This window comes from Trachymyrmex septentrionalis, unplaced genomic scaffold (assembly GCF_001594115.1).
Source record: "Trachymyrmex septentrionalis isolate Tsep2-gDNA-1 unplaced genomic scaffold, Tsep1.0 scaffold5, whole genome shotgun sequence".
NCBI lineage: Eukaryota > Metazoa > Arthropoda > Insecta > Hymenoptera > Formicidae > Trachymyrmex > Trachymyrmex septentrionalis.
This window is the reverse complement of record NW_017305672.1, coordinates 552,746-567,631: the sequence shown is the minus strand read 5'-3', so window position 1 is coordinate 567,631 and position 14,886 is coordinate 552,746. Positions and strand designations below refer to the sequence as shown.

General features: G+C 31.7%; 1 protein-coding gene across 4 annotated transcripts in view; it reads right to left on the bottom strand.

The window, feature by feature from the left end:
- The window catches only part of LOC108751578 (venom dipeptidyl peptidase 4), a 794,336-nt gene that overhangs the window by 292,184 nt on the left and 487,266 nt on the right, over positions 1 to 14,886 (bottom strand). For all 4 annotated transcript variants that reach the window (XM_018491818.1, XM_018491819.1, XM_018491821.1 and 1 more), the window contains one exon: positions 7,700 to 7,752. In XM_018491818.1, the coding sequence (XP_018347320.1) occupies positions 7,700 to 7,752 (53 nt within the window). The remainder of the gene's footprint in view (positions 1 to 7,699; positions 7,753 to 14,886) is intronic.

Here is a 14,886-nt window from a genome sequence, read left to right as displayed (position 1 = left end):
TATATATATATATATATACATATACATATATGTATATATACACATTTATTTTACATAAATTGTGAATATGGTTTGACTAGAACAAAACTATGGAAAATAAGATTATGAAACGTTAAATTATTCCAGTCAAAGCTGGATCTTTAATGCTTTAAATAATTTAATGTGAATTAGATATGTACTATATATGTACATGCATATATACCATATTTCCATAGTTCGAACTACGCGCCGAATTGATTTGTCTCGATAGTTAAAAGGCTTAGGACGCTTGTACGGAATACAACAGATCTGAATTCGACTCCCAGCCGAGGTATATTTTTTGCAATAAATTTATTTTCAATTTTTCAGCACATCAATATCTTTCTATTGTAATATGATACCAGATTGAATATCAAAATTATTAAAAATTTACGAAATTATTAAACTTGCTTAATTTAATTTAATTTGTGATATTATTACAGTAGTTTAATTGCGTTTATAAGTCCGGAAAACCAATTCGGCGCGCAATTTGAATGACTACAAATATATGCGTGTACATATACGAGTATAGTATGTGTATGTGTGCGTATATATGTATATATATATATATTATATATATATATAATTCACATTATTTAAAGCATTAAAGATTCAGCTTCGACCGTTATAGGCTTTAATATTCTTACTTATTGTGTATTCACATTGCGATCTTTAATTAATCATTTATTATATTATTAAATCATTCAATTATTACACTATTTAATTAAAAATCATAAAAGTGTTCTAAATATTTTTTAATCCGTAATTGGGACATATAAGTCCTAGTGACCTTAAAACACTTTAATGATTTTTAAATAGTGTAATGGCTGGAATAATTTTGTGTTCTATAATCTTATTTTTCACAGTTTTGTTCTATTCAAACTATATTCATGCTAAGTTTAAATGTTACATTTTTTTATATAATTGAATATATTTTTTATATAATTGAAATTTCTTCTAAATCTAATAACAATAAAATTTAATAGGAGGCTTCATGTTCCTTTAAACAAAAATATGTGTTTATATATGTATCCTGTAAATGAAAACTCCGATCTTTTTGAATCAATATCGCAGAAGACCCTGTCTGCCTTCAATTTTGGCCATCAAGATATTATGATAAAAATAGTTGTTTTTTATATAAACTTCAATTTTATTTCAATCGGCACAAACTAGAGCGATTCCGAATACATGTACGCAACAAGACGATATTACAATTGCGAAAAACGGAATTCCAGAGCGGAACATTTCATCTGCACTTAAAATAAAATAACGTCTTGGCGTGAGTGCACTTTTCTGTGTCAAATCAATGGATATGTACTGCAAATATAAATAAGCATAAATTTCGTAAGGAATTTATTTTATCGTCTGTCCCAGTTATTTTTCTAACCGTAACTATAATATTAACAATGACGAATAATCCACTTGAACGGCCCAAAGTTAAGCAGCTTTGACCGTAATTTGTGTCAGAATGAGTGACCATCTAAAAACATTGAGTTGATAGCGATGTTCGTGCTTTTCGCTGTATTGCTTTCCGTTGCATTCGACGAATAATTGTCCGAACTATTTTTTGCAATGGATAATTAGCAAAGAATAGTTAACTTCTATAATGCGCAATAAAATAACAAATATATACAATCACAATGAAAATACGCTCATATAATCTTCAACAATAAGCTATGTCGAATGAACGGATACATTCTACAAATGCAAATAAGCGTAAATTTCGCAAAAAATTTATTTTAACGCCTGTTCTAACGTTAATTTTTAAATCTCGAAAAATAAAAATTATGGCGGAGAGGAAAGTCGCTTCTTCATGTCAAAATGCACACAACGTATAATGTAAGATTACGATGCGACTACTGCGTACAATATATGTGTATGTGTCAGAGGCAAGGTACATTCCTCGTTTTTCTAAGAATACACGTTTACATTTTCACTCTTGCGTGAAATCACTGTCAGAGGTAAAGGCGATGCAGCGGCAATGGATTTTATTTATCCGTAAAATTTATCATAAAATGGACGAATTGGCATTTCATTCATTTATGATAATTGCCTATATATTTCCCTTGATGTCTAAAAATGTATAAAATAATTGATAGAAGACACATTGCTCATTTGCTACATTTGCTCATTTGCTACATTAATTTGGATTATATTTTTTGCGTTATGTAATTTTACCTCTGTTAATTGTAATATATTCTTTTGTTAATTTCAAAGAAATGTGTTGACTCTTACTTTGCCCGTTACTTATTATTATTTGCTTTGCTTATAAATTAATTTGTCAAAAGAAAAAAAGGTTGAATCTGAGACAAACCGTATTGCTCCCAAAAACTCATTCTTGGGCAGAGAGCAATCCTTGGAAATGAAATTCCATTGCTCGTTCACACAATCGACCGCTACATTCATTGGAACATTCGTGAAAAGGGAGGTTACATCTAAAGAAATTAGTTCATGTGCACCTGTAAAGTGTAACCTTCTCAATTTTTCGACTAATTCGAAGCTATTTTTGATATAACTATCCGCTTTCGGAATGGTTTTAAATAGTCTATTATGCAAAAAAGTAGCCAATGAAGCGGACTGCCCACCGATGATACGATAATTCTGAGAGGACAACCAGGCTTTTAAATCTTCAGCAACCCATAGGCTCTCGGAAGTGACCCGTCACTACAGTACAAAGCTTTGTAATCAGAGTCTTTGATATGATCTTTAGTTTTCCATCAGTAAGCATAGACCTTAAAGCTGTCGTAAGTTTTTTAGTCGGATCTTTCTTAATCAAAACGTACGTGTCTAAGTTCCCGAATAATGTGGTCATTTTGTTCCTATATGTGTCCCTGTCCACAGCAACAGTGACGTTGCCTTTGTCAGCACGCGTAAAAACAATGTTGGGATGCGCCAATACAAATGTACGCGTGTCGAACTCTAACTTTGACAATTGTTTATCTGTGGGTGATGTAAAAATAGGAGAAGAGATGATATTATTCAGGATTGGAATAGACTGATTAGTTATTTCAATTCTCCTATCTAAAGGCATTCTCAATGTGCTGCTCTCAACCCCCTTAATGCAATCAAAGATAATCTTGTTTTTATTGTTAAAAGGGAGCGCAAAATTATCTCCCAATTGTAAAAAGCATTGTACGTTGCCAGGAATTTCACACGAAGATAAATTTAAAAACCAATCGTCTCTGACAGTAGTTAAGGACGATGACCTCTGTAAAGGAAAAGTGTTAGGATGTATGGAAATGACGGGACTAGGAAAACTATTATGTAAAAAGGAAGAAGGATCAGCAACGTACAAAGCAGGATCCTCAAGAGAGTTACGCATTGAGAAAACGGAAGTATTACCCGATGTTGAAATAAACGGTTCACGAAAAGAATCAAAACTATATTGTATAGGCGCGATCCCAATAATAGCTTACGATTTCACTTGCATATAAAGGAAATCGTCGCAGATATGAGTCGAAAGACAAACGGAAAGGCTGCTCACTATATGAAAAAGTAACTCTATAACGGTCAATTTCTTTGTGAGAGTCACTCAATTCCATGCGTAAAATCCTTTTTATCATAGATAATTTAAGACATGAGAATTTTTTGTTCAACATGAACATACGGAACTTAATATCAGTTGTTAACGCTATTGCCGAAGATTCACAAGCCTGATTGTCCTCTCAGAATTATCGTATCATCGGTGAGCAGTCCGCTGTATTCATTGGATACTTTTTTGCATAATAGACTATTTAAGACTATTCCGAAAGCGGATAGTTACATCAAAAACAGCTTCGAATTAGTCGAAAAATTGAGAAGGTTACACTTTACAGGTGCACATGAACTAATTTCTTTAGATGTAACCTCCCTTTTCACGAATGTTCCAATGAATGTAGCGGTCGATTGTGTGAACGAGCAATCGAATTTCATTTCCAAGGATTGCTCTCTGCCCAAGAATGAGTTTTTGGGAGCAATACGGTTTGTCTTAGATTCAACCTTTTTTTCTTTTGACGATTTAATTTATAAGCAAAGATTCGACATCCCATGGGCTCTCCTTTATCACCGGTAATAGCGGATTTAATAATGAGGAGATTGGAGACGATGTCCTTGATGTCGTTGAATTTGGACATTTTGTTTTATTATAGATATGTTGATGATATATGTACCGCGGTACCTCCCTCTAAAATCGACGTTTTATTAGAACAATTCAATTCTTTCCATCCGCGCCTTTACTGTTAAAAGAGGGGGAAATAAAATAAATTTTCTTGACATCACCATATCCATCAACAATAATCGTAATTTTATTTTTGATTGGTACCGTAAGCCGACTTTTTCAGGAAGGTTTTTAAATTTTTATTCTAATCATCCTTTATCACAGAAAAAAGGCATAATTTTTTCGTTAGTTGACAGAGCTTTTTTATTATCTGACGTTATACCATATATGTTTTATACAAAAAATCTGACTTTTATTATTAATATTTTACTAGATAATGACTATCCATTGAATTTTATTTTTGACACTGTTAATCAACGTATTAAAAATTTAATTAAAAATAGATATAAAGTATATAATGATCTGACTGACAAGTCTGTGTGAATGAAACTGCTTCTTGGCTTACGGTTCTCTATATTCCTCGTCACGGAGAAATTTAGAAGATTTAATAAAAACGACATTAGGGTATCTTTTCATAGTCCCAACAAAATGGATAAATACATAAAAGTACAGAAGGACATTTATCCTCATACATCGAAGAGCAATGTAGTATATAAAATATCGTGTAACAATTGCGATGCGTCTTATGTTGGACAGACGGACAGACAATTGAAAACCAGAATTACTGAACATCGTAATCATATCAAGCATAAAATTTCTGTCCGTTCTATCATCACTGAACATAGGCTACAATGTGTTCCAATGGGACAACATTAAAATCTTAGATGAAGAGCCTTGTTATAGAAAACGTTTAATTTCCGAAATGCTCAAGAAGCAGAAAAACAGTCTTAATTTATAAACGGACACTGAAGGTCTTCATAAGGCATATTTACCCATTGTAAATAAAGTTTAACTTTTTTGATACTGACGGCCCGTCTCCTCTCTCAGTACGTGGTGATTCGTTTCAGCGAGCGCGAATATTAGTCGACACACAATGTTTGTTTTTTCATGCCTGCATTTCATTCTTCTATTTTTATTGTTATTTGTTATACTTATATGGATACATTAGTTTTGATCTTTTACATATGTTTGTTGGTGAGTGTTTATTTTTTATCATAATTACGGTTGTTAATTTATTTAAGTTTACTTTTTTTATAAGAGGTCTTTTTCTTTTTTTCTTTTTTATCAACTAGAACTTTTCTAAGAGATATGACATATTTTTGACTGTTCAATCGTGTAAATAATGTCGAGTTCTACATCGAGACTCAACCGAACTGCGTGTATTAATTTGTGAACATTTGCGATAATTATTTTTTAATTCTGTTTCCATTATATTTTAACATCTGAAGAGGGCTCAATCGGTAGCCGAAACTTGTAATGTTATATGTTTATTTTTTCATCGTTATTATTTCTTAGTATATATCTTTTCTTCCTTTTTTTATCTTTTCTGTACTTTTAATTTATGCCTTTAATTATATGACTTTTTAAAGGAATGCGCTGAATTGTTACTTTGCCTTTCATTTATTGTTATTTCTTCTATAATCAGTTATTACACCAAAATTGCAATTTAAAATAATTTAAAATTAAAATTAATATTAAAATTTTAATAATTCAAAATATTCCAAACGTTTCTCCTAGAAAACATTATTTTTTATGTTGTGTTGTTATTGTAGTAAATAAGCGAAACATTCACAAAATAACATTAATTGTTATCGATTGCATACAATTATACGAGTATATCTGCAGTGTCTCTTGTATTCTGTAACGCTTGCAATCGTCTTGTGTGTTTTTTTTAAGAAATAAATATATATCAAATTAATAGAAATTTATAAAATTTATCAATTAAATAATTATCCTTTAAAGGCGCAACTCATATATGAGTTTTCTCTATATAAAATCACGTCACAATTGAAATCCTACTTTCAAAATAATCCTGCAATATTTTATTTATATATGATTTTTATCTTAAAACTCGTCTTTTCCCGAAAGCCAATTTGAAACTCGAACACAGCAAAGAGCATGAGTATCCGCTCCTTATAGCACTTAAACTGTGAAACAGTCGCTCTACATATGTACATACTCGTATAAAGATGACAAGCGGCTTTTACAAATCACGTTTAGAAACGGACTGAAGTTTGATTTGCGTGACTGTTTGAGAACGATGATCTCAAGCGCAATGGTAAAGTCCAAATCGTGAGATTTGCCCGTTGGGGACCGCATCCACATATACATAACAGAGAAATTTCGCGCTCTCATGATTGTAGAACGAGTTCCAGCAGTCTCATAGTTCCACGTGGATAAACCTCAAGGCACATCGGTTCCTTCGGAGGAGTGTGAACGACAGGAAACCGCTATTCCTAAAGACGATGCTATTCCCGCGAATCTTGAGAAAGTCTTTGCGGTTTCGCGCGATAGTGAGAAATTGGTCTTTGAAATTTTGCGAGTTTTACAGGCGACCTACTTTTTCGAATGATTTAAACTCTGGGAGAAGTTTGACTAATATATAAAAAAATTGTTCCCTTCTCTATAAAAGTATCATAACTCATAATACATCGCGGATTTTATCTTCAATTATTGTGCTAAATTCTTAATTATAAAGATAAACAATTTTTAATCGCTTAAAGAGATATTTATATATCTTACGTATTTTTACATATAGATATATATCTCTTTATATACGTTAAGTATTAGAGAATTAAGAACACATTTATATATTTACTCATAAATAAATAGCAAAAATAAATATAGAAAACAGTATTAATATTTATATTAATGTTGATACATGCACATCGAGCTAACAAGTAAGTAAATATATGTATAAACAGTTACATATGATGAACAAGCGAAATGTACAAATAAATTTAATAAGAGGGATACTAAATGGATTGCTGATATTAATTTCTTTATGGCTTTAATTAATATTTGAGTCGGAGAATGATATACTAACGATTCATCAAAACGGGATATTTATTATTAAGGTATTTATTCCAAAACAATAGAAGAAACGTAATTCTTAGCATAAGCATGAGAATATTGAGATAGCTAGGAATTAAAAAAAAAAAGGAAAATCCTTGAAAAGATAAGCCACGATTTATCCTGTCTTTGCAAGGCCAGCAAGTCTCAATATCACGAAATGCAGCCATGCGGATAAGTTCAGGCCTTGGAAAACAGCTTTAAATTTTTCTCGCCTGCGGGAAAGGACAAGTACAAAGAGTAAAATCATCACGACGGTCGGGAACGGCGGCAGATTCGTAATCGTAATATAACCACTCCTAAATGCTGAGTTAATGATCAAATCCGCGAAGGAAAGTTCTCAGACGTGGAACGAGGTTGGAGAGGCGGGCAAGGTGATGACGGTAAGACGGCGCAGGATTAAATTCGTGCACAGTTTGTAATTTGCACGCGGCATGGTGCGGCTTTTCCCCCGATTCCCATCCTCTTCCTTCTCAGGGCCGAGATTAAAATGCAAATCCGAACTTGAAATCACGGAATAAATTTAAGATATGATTGTTACAAACGCCTTCAAGACACGGCTCGTTTACTTACAGAGTCTTTAGGTTCACGATCCTGTAATGCGCCAGGTATGTATGACGATACAGCTGAAACAGAAACGAGAGGGATATTTCATTCGATTTGTTGAAATTAGTAGATTAAATATTAATGAAAGGTCAAATATAAAGTTATTTCTTGCAAAATTCGATAATTTTTTCGGTCTAACATCACGAGGCAAATATTATATCCATTGGATTTTTAAATGTAACTTTTTTTTTAATAACAAGTTTATAGGCACGTTTAATAGAAAAAAAGACCTTTTTTATTTGTTTTTTTCGTAATAATTTAGGTTTTATAAAATATTATTTCAAACTCAAGTCGACGACACGTCGATTATGCCCGAAATTATCCAAGCAGTCTGTGACATCGCAATGTTACATGCCGTATATGGTATCTATTGGTATCTCAATGTTTTAATAGGAATGGCAACGATTAAAACATATAAGACGTGTTTTGTCTCTTTCTGTGGCAATATAACCAAAAATACACCAAATAAAGTGTTTGCAATAGTACCACAAGACTTGAAATTTCTGTTTTGGGGCACTATAATTATGAACATGTTATTAATTTTAGAAATAATGATTTGATGCCGTTCGGAGAAATAATCTCAAAAACAGCAAATTGAACTTCTTTTGTGAAGACTTTTCAATGTAAGTAATTTCAATGTAAGTAAACGTTTCTATGCCTAATAAGTATATGTTAAACTATCAAATTGTTTCGATAACATTTCATCTATTAATAATTCCTTGTCTAATTTCTTCTTGTGCATAACAAATTTTTTATTACAATATAAATAATATCAATTCTTCTCACTCATATAACTTACAATAAATTAATAAATAGTAAAACCCAGGTCAATACATTAAACGAGCTATAGTTAGGTGTACCAAATAATATTTATTAATCACAAATTATAATTTTCCGATGATAAGTTTCAACGGTACGTTTCGACTATACATAGCCTTATCAACCGCAGAAATATATAAATACCCAAACATTTAATTATATTAACATATCATGATGATCATCTCACATACGAGTTACAACAGATGATATAACAGATTTCTAAGAATCATCTCCCCTTCGTTACAAAGGATGGTATATCGTAACCACACATATCATATGTAATCAAACTTGATAAATAATAAACGATGTAGTGAAGAGTCATGATTCCGAAACAATTCATCAGTTAATAGCGAGAAAAGGTAATCAATATGAATAAAAGAATAAATTTCAGTCGTATTAATGATGTAACTTGATGTCAGATCATATAAATGTCCTTAATAATATTAGTAGATAAACTAAATAGAATAAATTATCGTCAAATTGGTGTTATAAATAAATTACAGTTTGTGACTTAAAAACTATCTTTAACAATTAAAAAATACGTGGATGACATAATTATGGCGGTTTCCACCGATCATATTTCGTCTATCTATCAAACCTTCAATAGTATACACAAAAGGTTACAATTCATTATTAAATATGAAGAAAACCATAGTATAAATTTTTTGGACTTGTTTATTTAAAGTGGAAAATTGTGTGATAACTGTAGATTGGTTTAAAAAAAAAACGTATTCGAGCAAATATCTTTCTTTTTTGTTTAATCACTCTCTGTGTCATAAGATCGGTACTGTACGGTCTAGTGAATCGAGCAATTCTATTATCACATCCTAAGTTTTATAAAAAAAATTTAGAAATGTGCATTCATATTCTTTAAAACAACGAATATCCGTTAGATTTAATATTTAAACTGTTCAATACAAGAATAAAAAAGATGCTCTCAACAAAAATTCTACGCAAGAAAAATGACAACAACGTTCTTGCCAATATATTATAATAAAGTAATTTATAACAAGAAAAAGTTTTTTGTACTTCTATTTATCCTCCACAGAGTCACACAATCAGCCATACGTATGATTAATAAATCAGTGTATAGTATAGGTTACAGATGTATTAACAAATTGAACAAATTTATAAAAGCGCATAAAGACAAAAAAGTAATTTCTGAAAATAATAATGTAATTTAAGATCCAATGTAACAATTGTGACGTTTCTTATGTGGGACAGACGAAGAGGAAACTCAATACCAGAATAAATAAGCATATTAAAAATATAAAGCTTGACTCATCTAGGCATTTAGTTATAACGGAACATATATTACAATATAATCATAATTTTGATTGGAAGAATGTTAGAATAATGGATACGGAATCAAATTATAATAAAAGATCATTTCGAAAACACTACATATAAAAGAATAGTTAAATGATATAAATTTTTAAAAAGACATTGAATCTCTAGATGACATATACGTTTATGTATTAAATTAAATTTTTAATAATAACAAAAGCAGCGCTTAATTCTTTTGTCTTCTGACTTTTTGACATACAAATAATATTGTTTGCGTTTATATTTTCTCACAGTTAAGATCGGTCTTGAATCAGTGAATATAAGCGATCTAAATCCTATATATTTTACATTTGTAATAGATTCATGCTAACTTACCATTATATATAAGGTATTCCATTTTAATCAATCACCTCAAATATCTCTTGAACAGTGCATTTTAAGGAAAAATGTTTCCAATAACAGTTTTTGAACTTTGAGGAGTACATAAGATGGTGCCATTGGTTTGACCTTGGATGGCATCGTCAAGATCAGAGCAAGGTTACTTTGAATTTTTTAAACGGAATCCCTCATTTTGTATTACGTATTCTTGTAGCTTATTTCAAGAGCTTTCCAAAACACTATAAATAAGTTCATTTTTATTAAGTACTTTTTGAGTTATAAGGCTTGCAGGTTACAGCACCGCCGGTATTACGAGGGCAAGTCAATAAGTTCCTAGAAAATCTGTCAGAGGGCACTCGCAGTATCATGTCACATTACTTCTTGACAAGTAGCATCTTTCAGTTGATTACTGCCAAATTTTGAGCGGAATTTATCACGTGGTTTTATTTCTGTAGACGATTAAAGCGAACAACCTTTGTATTTTTTGCAAAATGAAAAAAACGAATTTCGTGCAGTGATCAAACATCTACTATGAAAGGTTTAACGCCGAAAAAAATCAAAGCCGAGTTGGATAGCACATCTGCACCAGCGTTTGCGATTATATACAATTGAGTGAATGAATTTAAACGTGGTCGTACATCCACATGTGATGCACCTCGTTCGGGACGTCTAATTGAGGCTGCTACGCCAAAAATCATGGATAAACTCCACGATATTGTTTTGACTGATCGACGAGTGAAAGTGCGCGAGCTTGTTGAGGCCACAAGCATATCACATGGCACAGTGATTTTAATTTTGCACAAACAATTGGATATGAAAAAGGTATCGGCAAGATGGATGCCGCGTTTGCTCACTGTGGATCATAAACGCGACCGTGTGACGATTTAAAAACAATATTTGGAGATATTTCAACGTAAGCCAGATGAATTTCTGCATCGATTCATTACTGTGGACGAAACATGGATCCATTACTTCCCGAGACGAAGGAACAGTCAAAACAATGGACACCGGGTGAACCAGCTCCGAAGAAGGCGAAGACCGTGAAGACGGCCGGAAAGGTGATGGCCACAGTTTTTTGAGATGCACACGGTATAATTCATATAATATCAATTACCTTCCGTCGAAGCAAACGATCAATGGCGATTACTACACAGCCTTATTGGACCGATTTCAACAACATTTTAAAGAAAAAATGTCCTCATTTGGCGAAGAAGAAAGTGCTCTTCCATCAAGACAATGCACGGGTTCACACCAGTGCCCAGCACCGATGTCTAAATTCAACGAATTCCGCTACGAATTGCTTCCCCATCCAGCATATTCGCCAGATTTAGCCCTCTTAGACTTATTTTCTGTTTCCAAACCTGAAGAAATGGTCCGGAGGAAAGAGATTCACCACCAGAGAGCAGCTCATCGCCGAAACAGAGGCTTATTTTGAAGGGTTGGACAAATCATATTATTCGGACGGCTTGAAAAAGTTGGAGAATCGTTGGATCAAGTGTATCGAATTGGAAGGAGACTATGTTGAGAAATAAAAATGAATCGATCAAAAAAATGTGTTTTACTATGTTTTTCTAAAAACTTATTGACTTGCCTCGTAGCATTACCCAAGGTGTCCGATCGATGACTATAATCTCTTAAATGTTGTTCAGGATGACCTGGATATATTTGTCAAGATCAAGGTCATTGCAGATTGTTCCTCTTATTTTTATTTTTGCACTAAAAATTCATTCCTATATCATAATAAAAATAAGAGGTACAATTTCCAATGACTTTGAATTTGACAAATGTTACTCAGAACATGATCCTGAACAACATTTAAGAGGTTTTAACCGTCGGTCGGGCATCTTGCGTAATGCTAATGCCTGCGGTGTTGTAACTTGCAAGCCTTATAACTCGAAAAGTACTTAACGAAAATAAACTTAATTACAGTGTTTTAGAAAGCTTTCAAAGTAAGCTACAAGAATACGTAATGAAAAATGGGAAGTTCCGTTTAAAAAATTCGAAGTAACTTTGCCCTGACCTTAACGACGCCATCCAAAATCAAACTAATGGCACGATCTTATGTCCCCAAAACTTTTGTCTCAAATATTTTTCCTTAAAATACACTGTTTAAGAGATATTTGAAGTGATTAATTAAAATGGGACACCCTGTATAATTTTGTATTTGCCTTCATATAATGTAAGTGTTGGGTAATATTTATTCTTTATTCTTTGATAATAATTTAATTTTGTAAACTGTAACATTATAAATTTGAAGCGTTTGTTACTTATATTTTCGTGTTGCTTTTGTTCAAATGAAATTTTTATATATACACGTACCTAAAATTATAATTTATTATCGGTTTACCATATATTTTTTAATTATTAAAGATAGTTTTTAAATTACAAACTGTAATTTCTTTATAGCATCAATTTTGACGATAATTTATTTTATTTAGTTTATCCACCAATATTATTATGTACATACAACTATTTATATGATCTGACATCAAGCTACATCATTAATACGACTGGAATTTATTCTTTTATTCATACTGACTGCCCTTTCTCGCTGTATTAATCGATGAATTGGTTCGGAATCATAACTGTTTACTACATTTATTATTTATCAAGTTTGACTACATATGATATGTGTGGTTGGGATATACCATCCTTTGTAACACGAAGGGGAGATGATTCTTAGAAATCTGTTATATTATCTATTGTAACTCGAATGTGAGATGATCCTCATAATATGTTAATATAATTAGATATTTGGATATTTATGTAATATGAGTCTATAATGAGTCTATAGTCGGAAGACTTTAGACTTAATCGGTGAAGTTGGCCAATCAGCGTTAGTTGTACCGATATTGTAGAACCGGTAATACTGATAATTTTCTATAGCTTTTTGCAGTTGTGAATATAAAAGATTTTAATAAATTGTAAAACCCAGGTTAATACATTAAACGAACTATAGTTAGATGTATCAAATAATTTATTAATCACAAACTATAATTTTCTGACGATAAGTTTCAACGGTACATTTCGACTATATTTAGTCCTCATCAGCCGCAGAAATATCAGCATTGCCAGTTCTACAATAAATCGGTAGTCATAGTCCTAAGTTTTATTGGTGAAGTTGACCAATAGCCAACTTGTATTTGACTAAAGACTTCCGACTATAGACTCATTGTAGACCCAGTATATTACATAATGATGAGAGATTCAGTGAAAATAAGAAAAAATGTTATTTCATATAAATTTGAATGCCACCCTGACTGTAAACGTAGAACATGCTCAATTCCGCGTATAGTATCAGGAAAATAAGAAAGACGAGCAAAAGTAGAGGAGATCTTATAGAAGCATTTTTTGAGTTTTTTTGATAAAGATGAATCAAAACAGAATAGAAATGCTGTCCTAAATAAGCCTGCGATCAGAGTTTGTTTCTAAGTTGAAAAAATAAAAGTTAAGTTAAAAAATTAAAAAGATAATTAATTTTAACTTAACTTAGTTACAATTTAGACTCTTAACTTTTTAACTTTAATTAGTTATGTTTTATTCGTAACTATAAATTTTTTATTTAATTTTTTTGAAGTTAAGTCTTAGACATAATACGCGGCAATAGCGATAGCTTAAAATGAGATGAAAATTGCAAAAGTGAGCAAATTTACTAGATGTTGACCAATAAAATTATAAATATTTTAGTGAATTTGCTCACTTTTATAATTTTCATCTGATTTCAAATTACACAATCAACCAGATTTCAATCTATCCGAAACCGTGGATTTTGATGTATCTAGTTTTTGATAGGTTGAAATCTATATATTATTTCTTATTATTAAAATGTAATATATGAATACCATCTTCGGATTATGTGGGCTCACTTTGAACGACTGTTCAGTGCAGGACTCATTTCCGATAACTTGCGAAAAAAGATGTCCGACAAAAATTTCGAAATGACTTTATTACTTAAATATAATAAGTATACGTAAACAAAATATTCAAACAGTATACGATCGTATATAACAGTTTATGTAATCAGTATATATGAACAAATATGTATGGTAAATAGAATATAAAGTGCTTTCTAAATAAAGTATACAGGGTAGGCCATTTTAATTAATATCTCGAAATCACACGAATATCTCGAAAAGGAAAAAATAAAAAAAATGTTTCAGATAAAAGTTTTATGGTTTCAAGGGGGAAAAAAGACATGACCTTAATTCACCTTAATAACAAGTCATAAAGGACAGGTCCATGTTAAATAAAATTTGTTTAATAGAGCTCTCCATTTTTTATTGCGAATTCTTGTAACTTATTTCAAGAACTTTTTAAAACACTATAATAAAGTATTTTTATATTAAGTACATTTCGAATTATGAGATCCGAAATTTACAGTAATGCCGACATTTGCATTATCCAAGGTGTCCGACTGACGACTAAAACCTTCTAAATATTACTCAAAGTCATGATCTTGACATATCATCTCTTTCTCTCTCTCTCTCTCTCTCTCTCTCTCTGTCTCTCTCTCTCTCTCCCCTCCCCCTCTCCCCTCTCTCTCTCCATTATTTATGCGTATCTTCAAACAACTACCTGTTTAGCCTCATATGATGCTTTACAATTTCGACAATCAATTTTATATATGACGGCTGTGTGAGATAGCTTGGGATGAACGTCTTTATGACCCC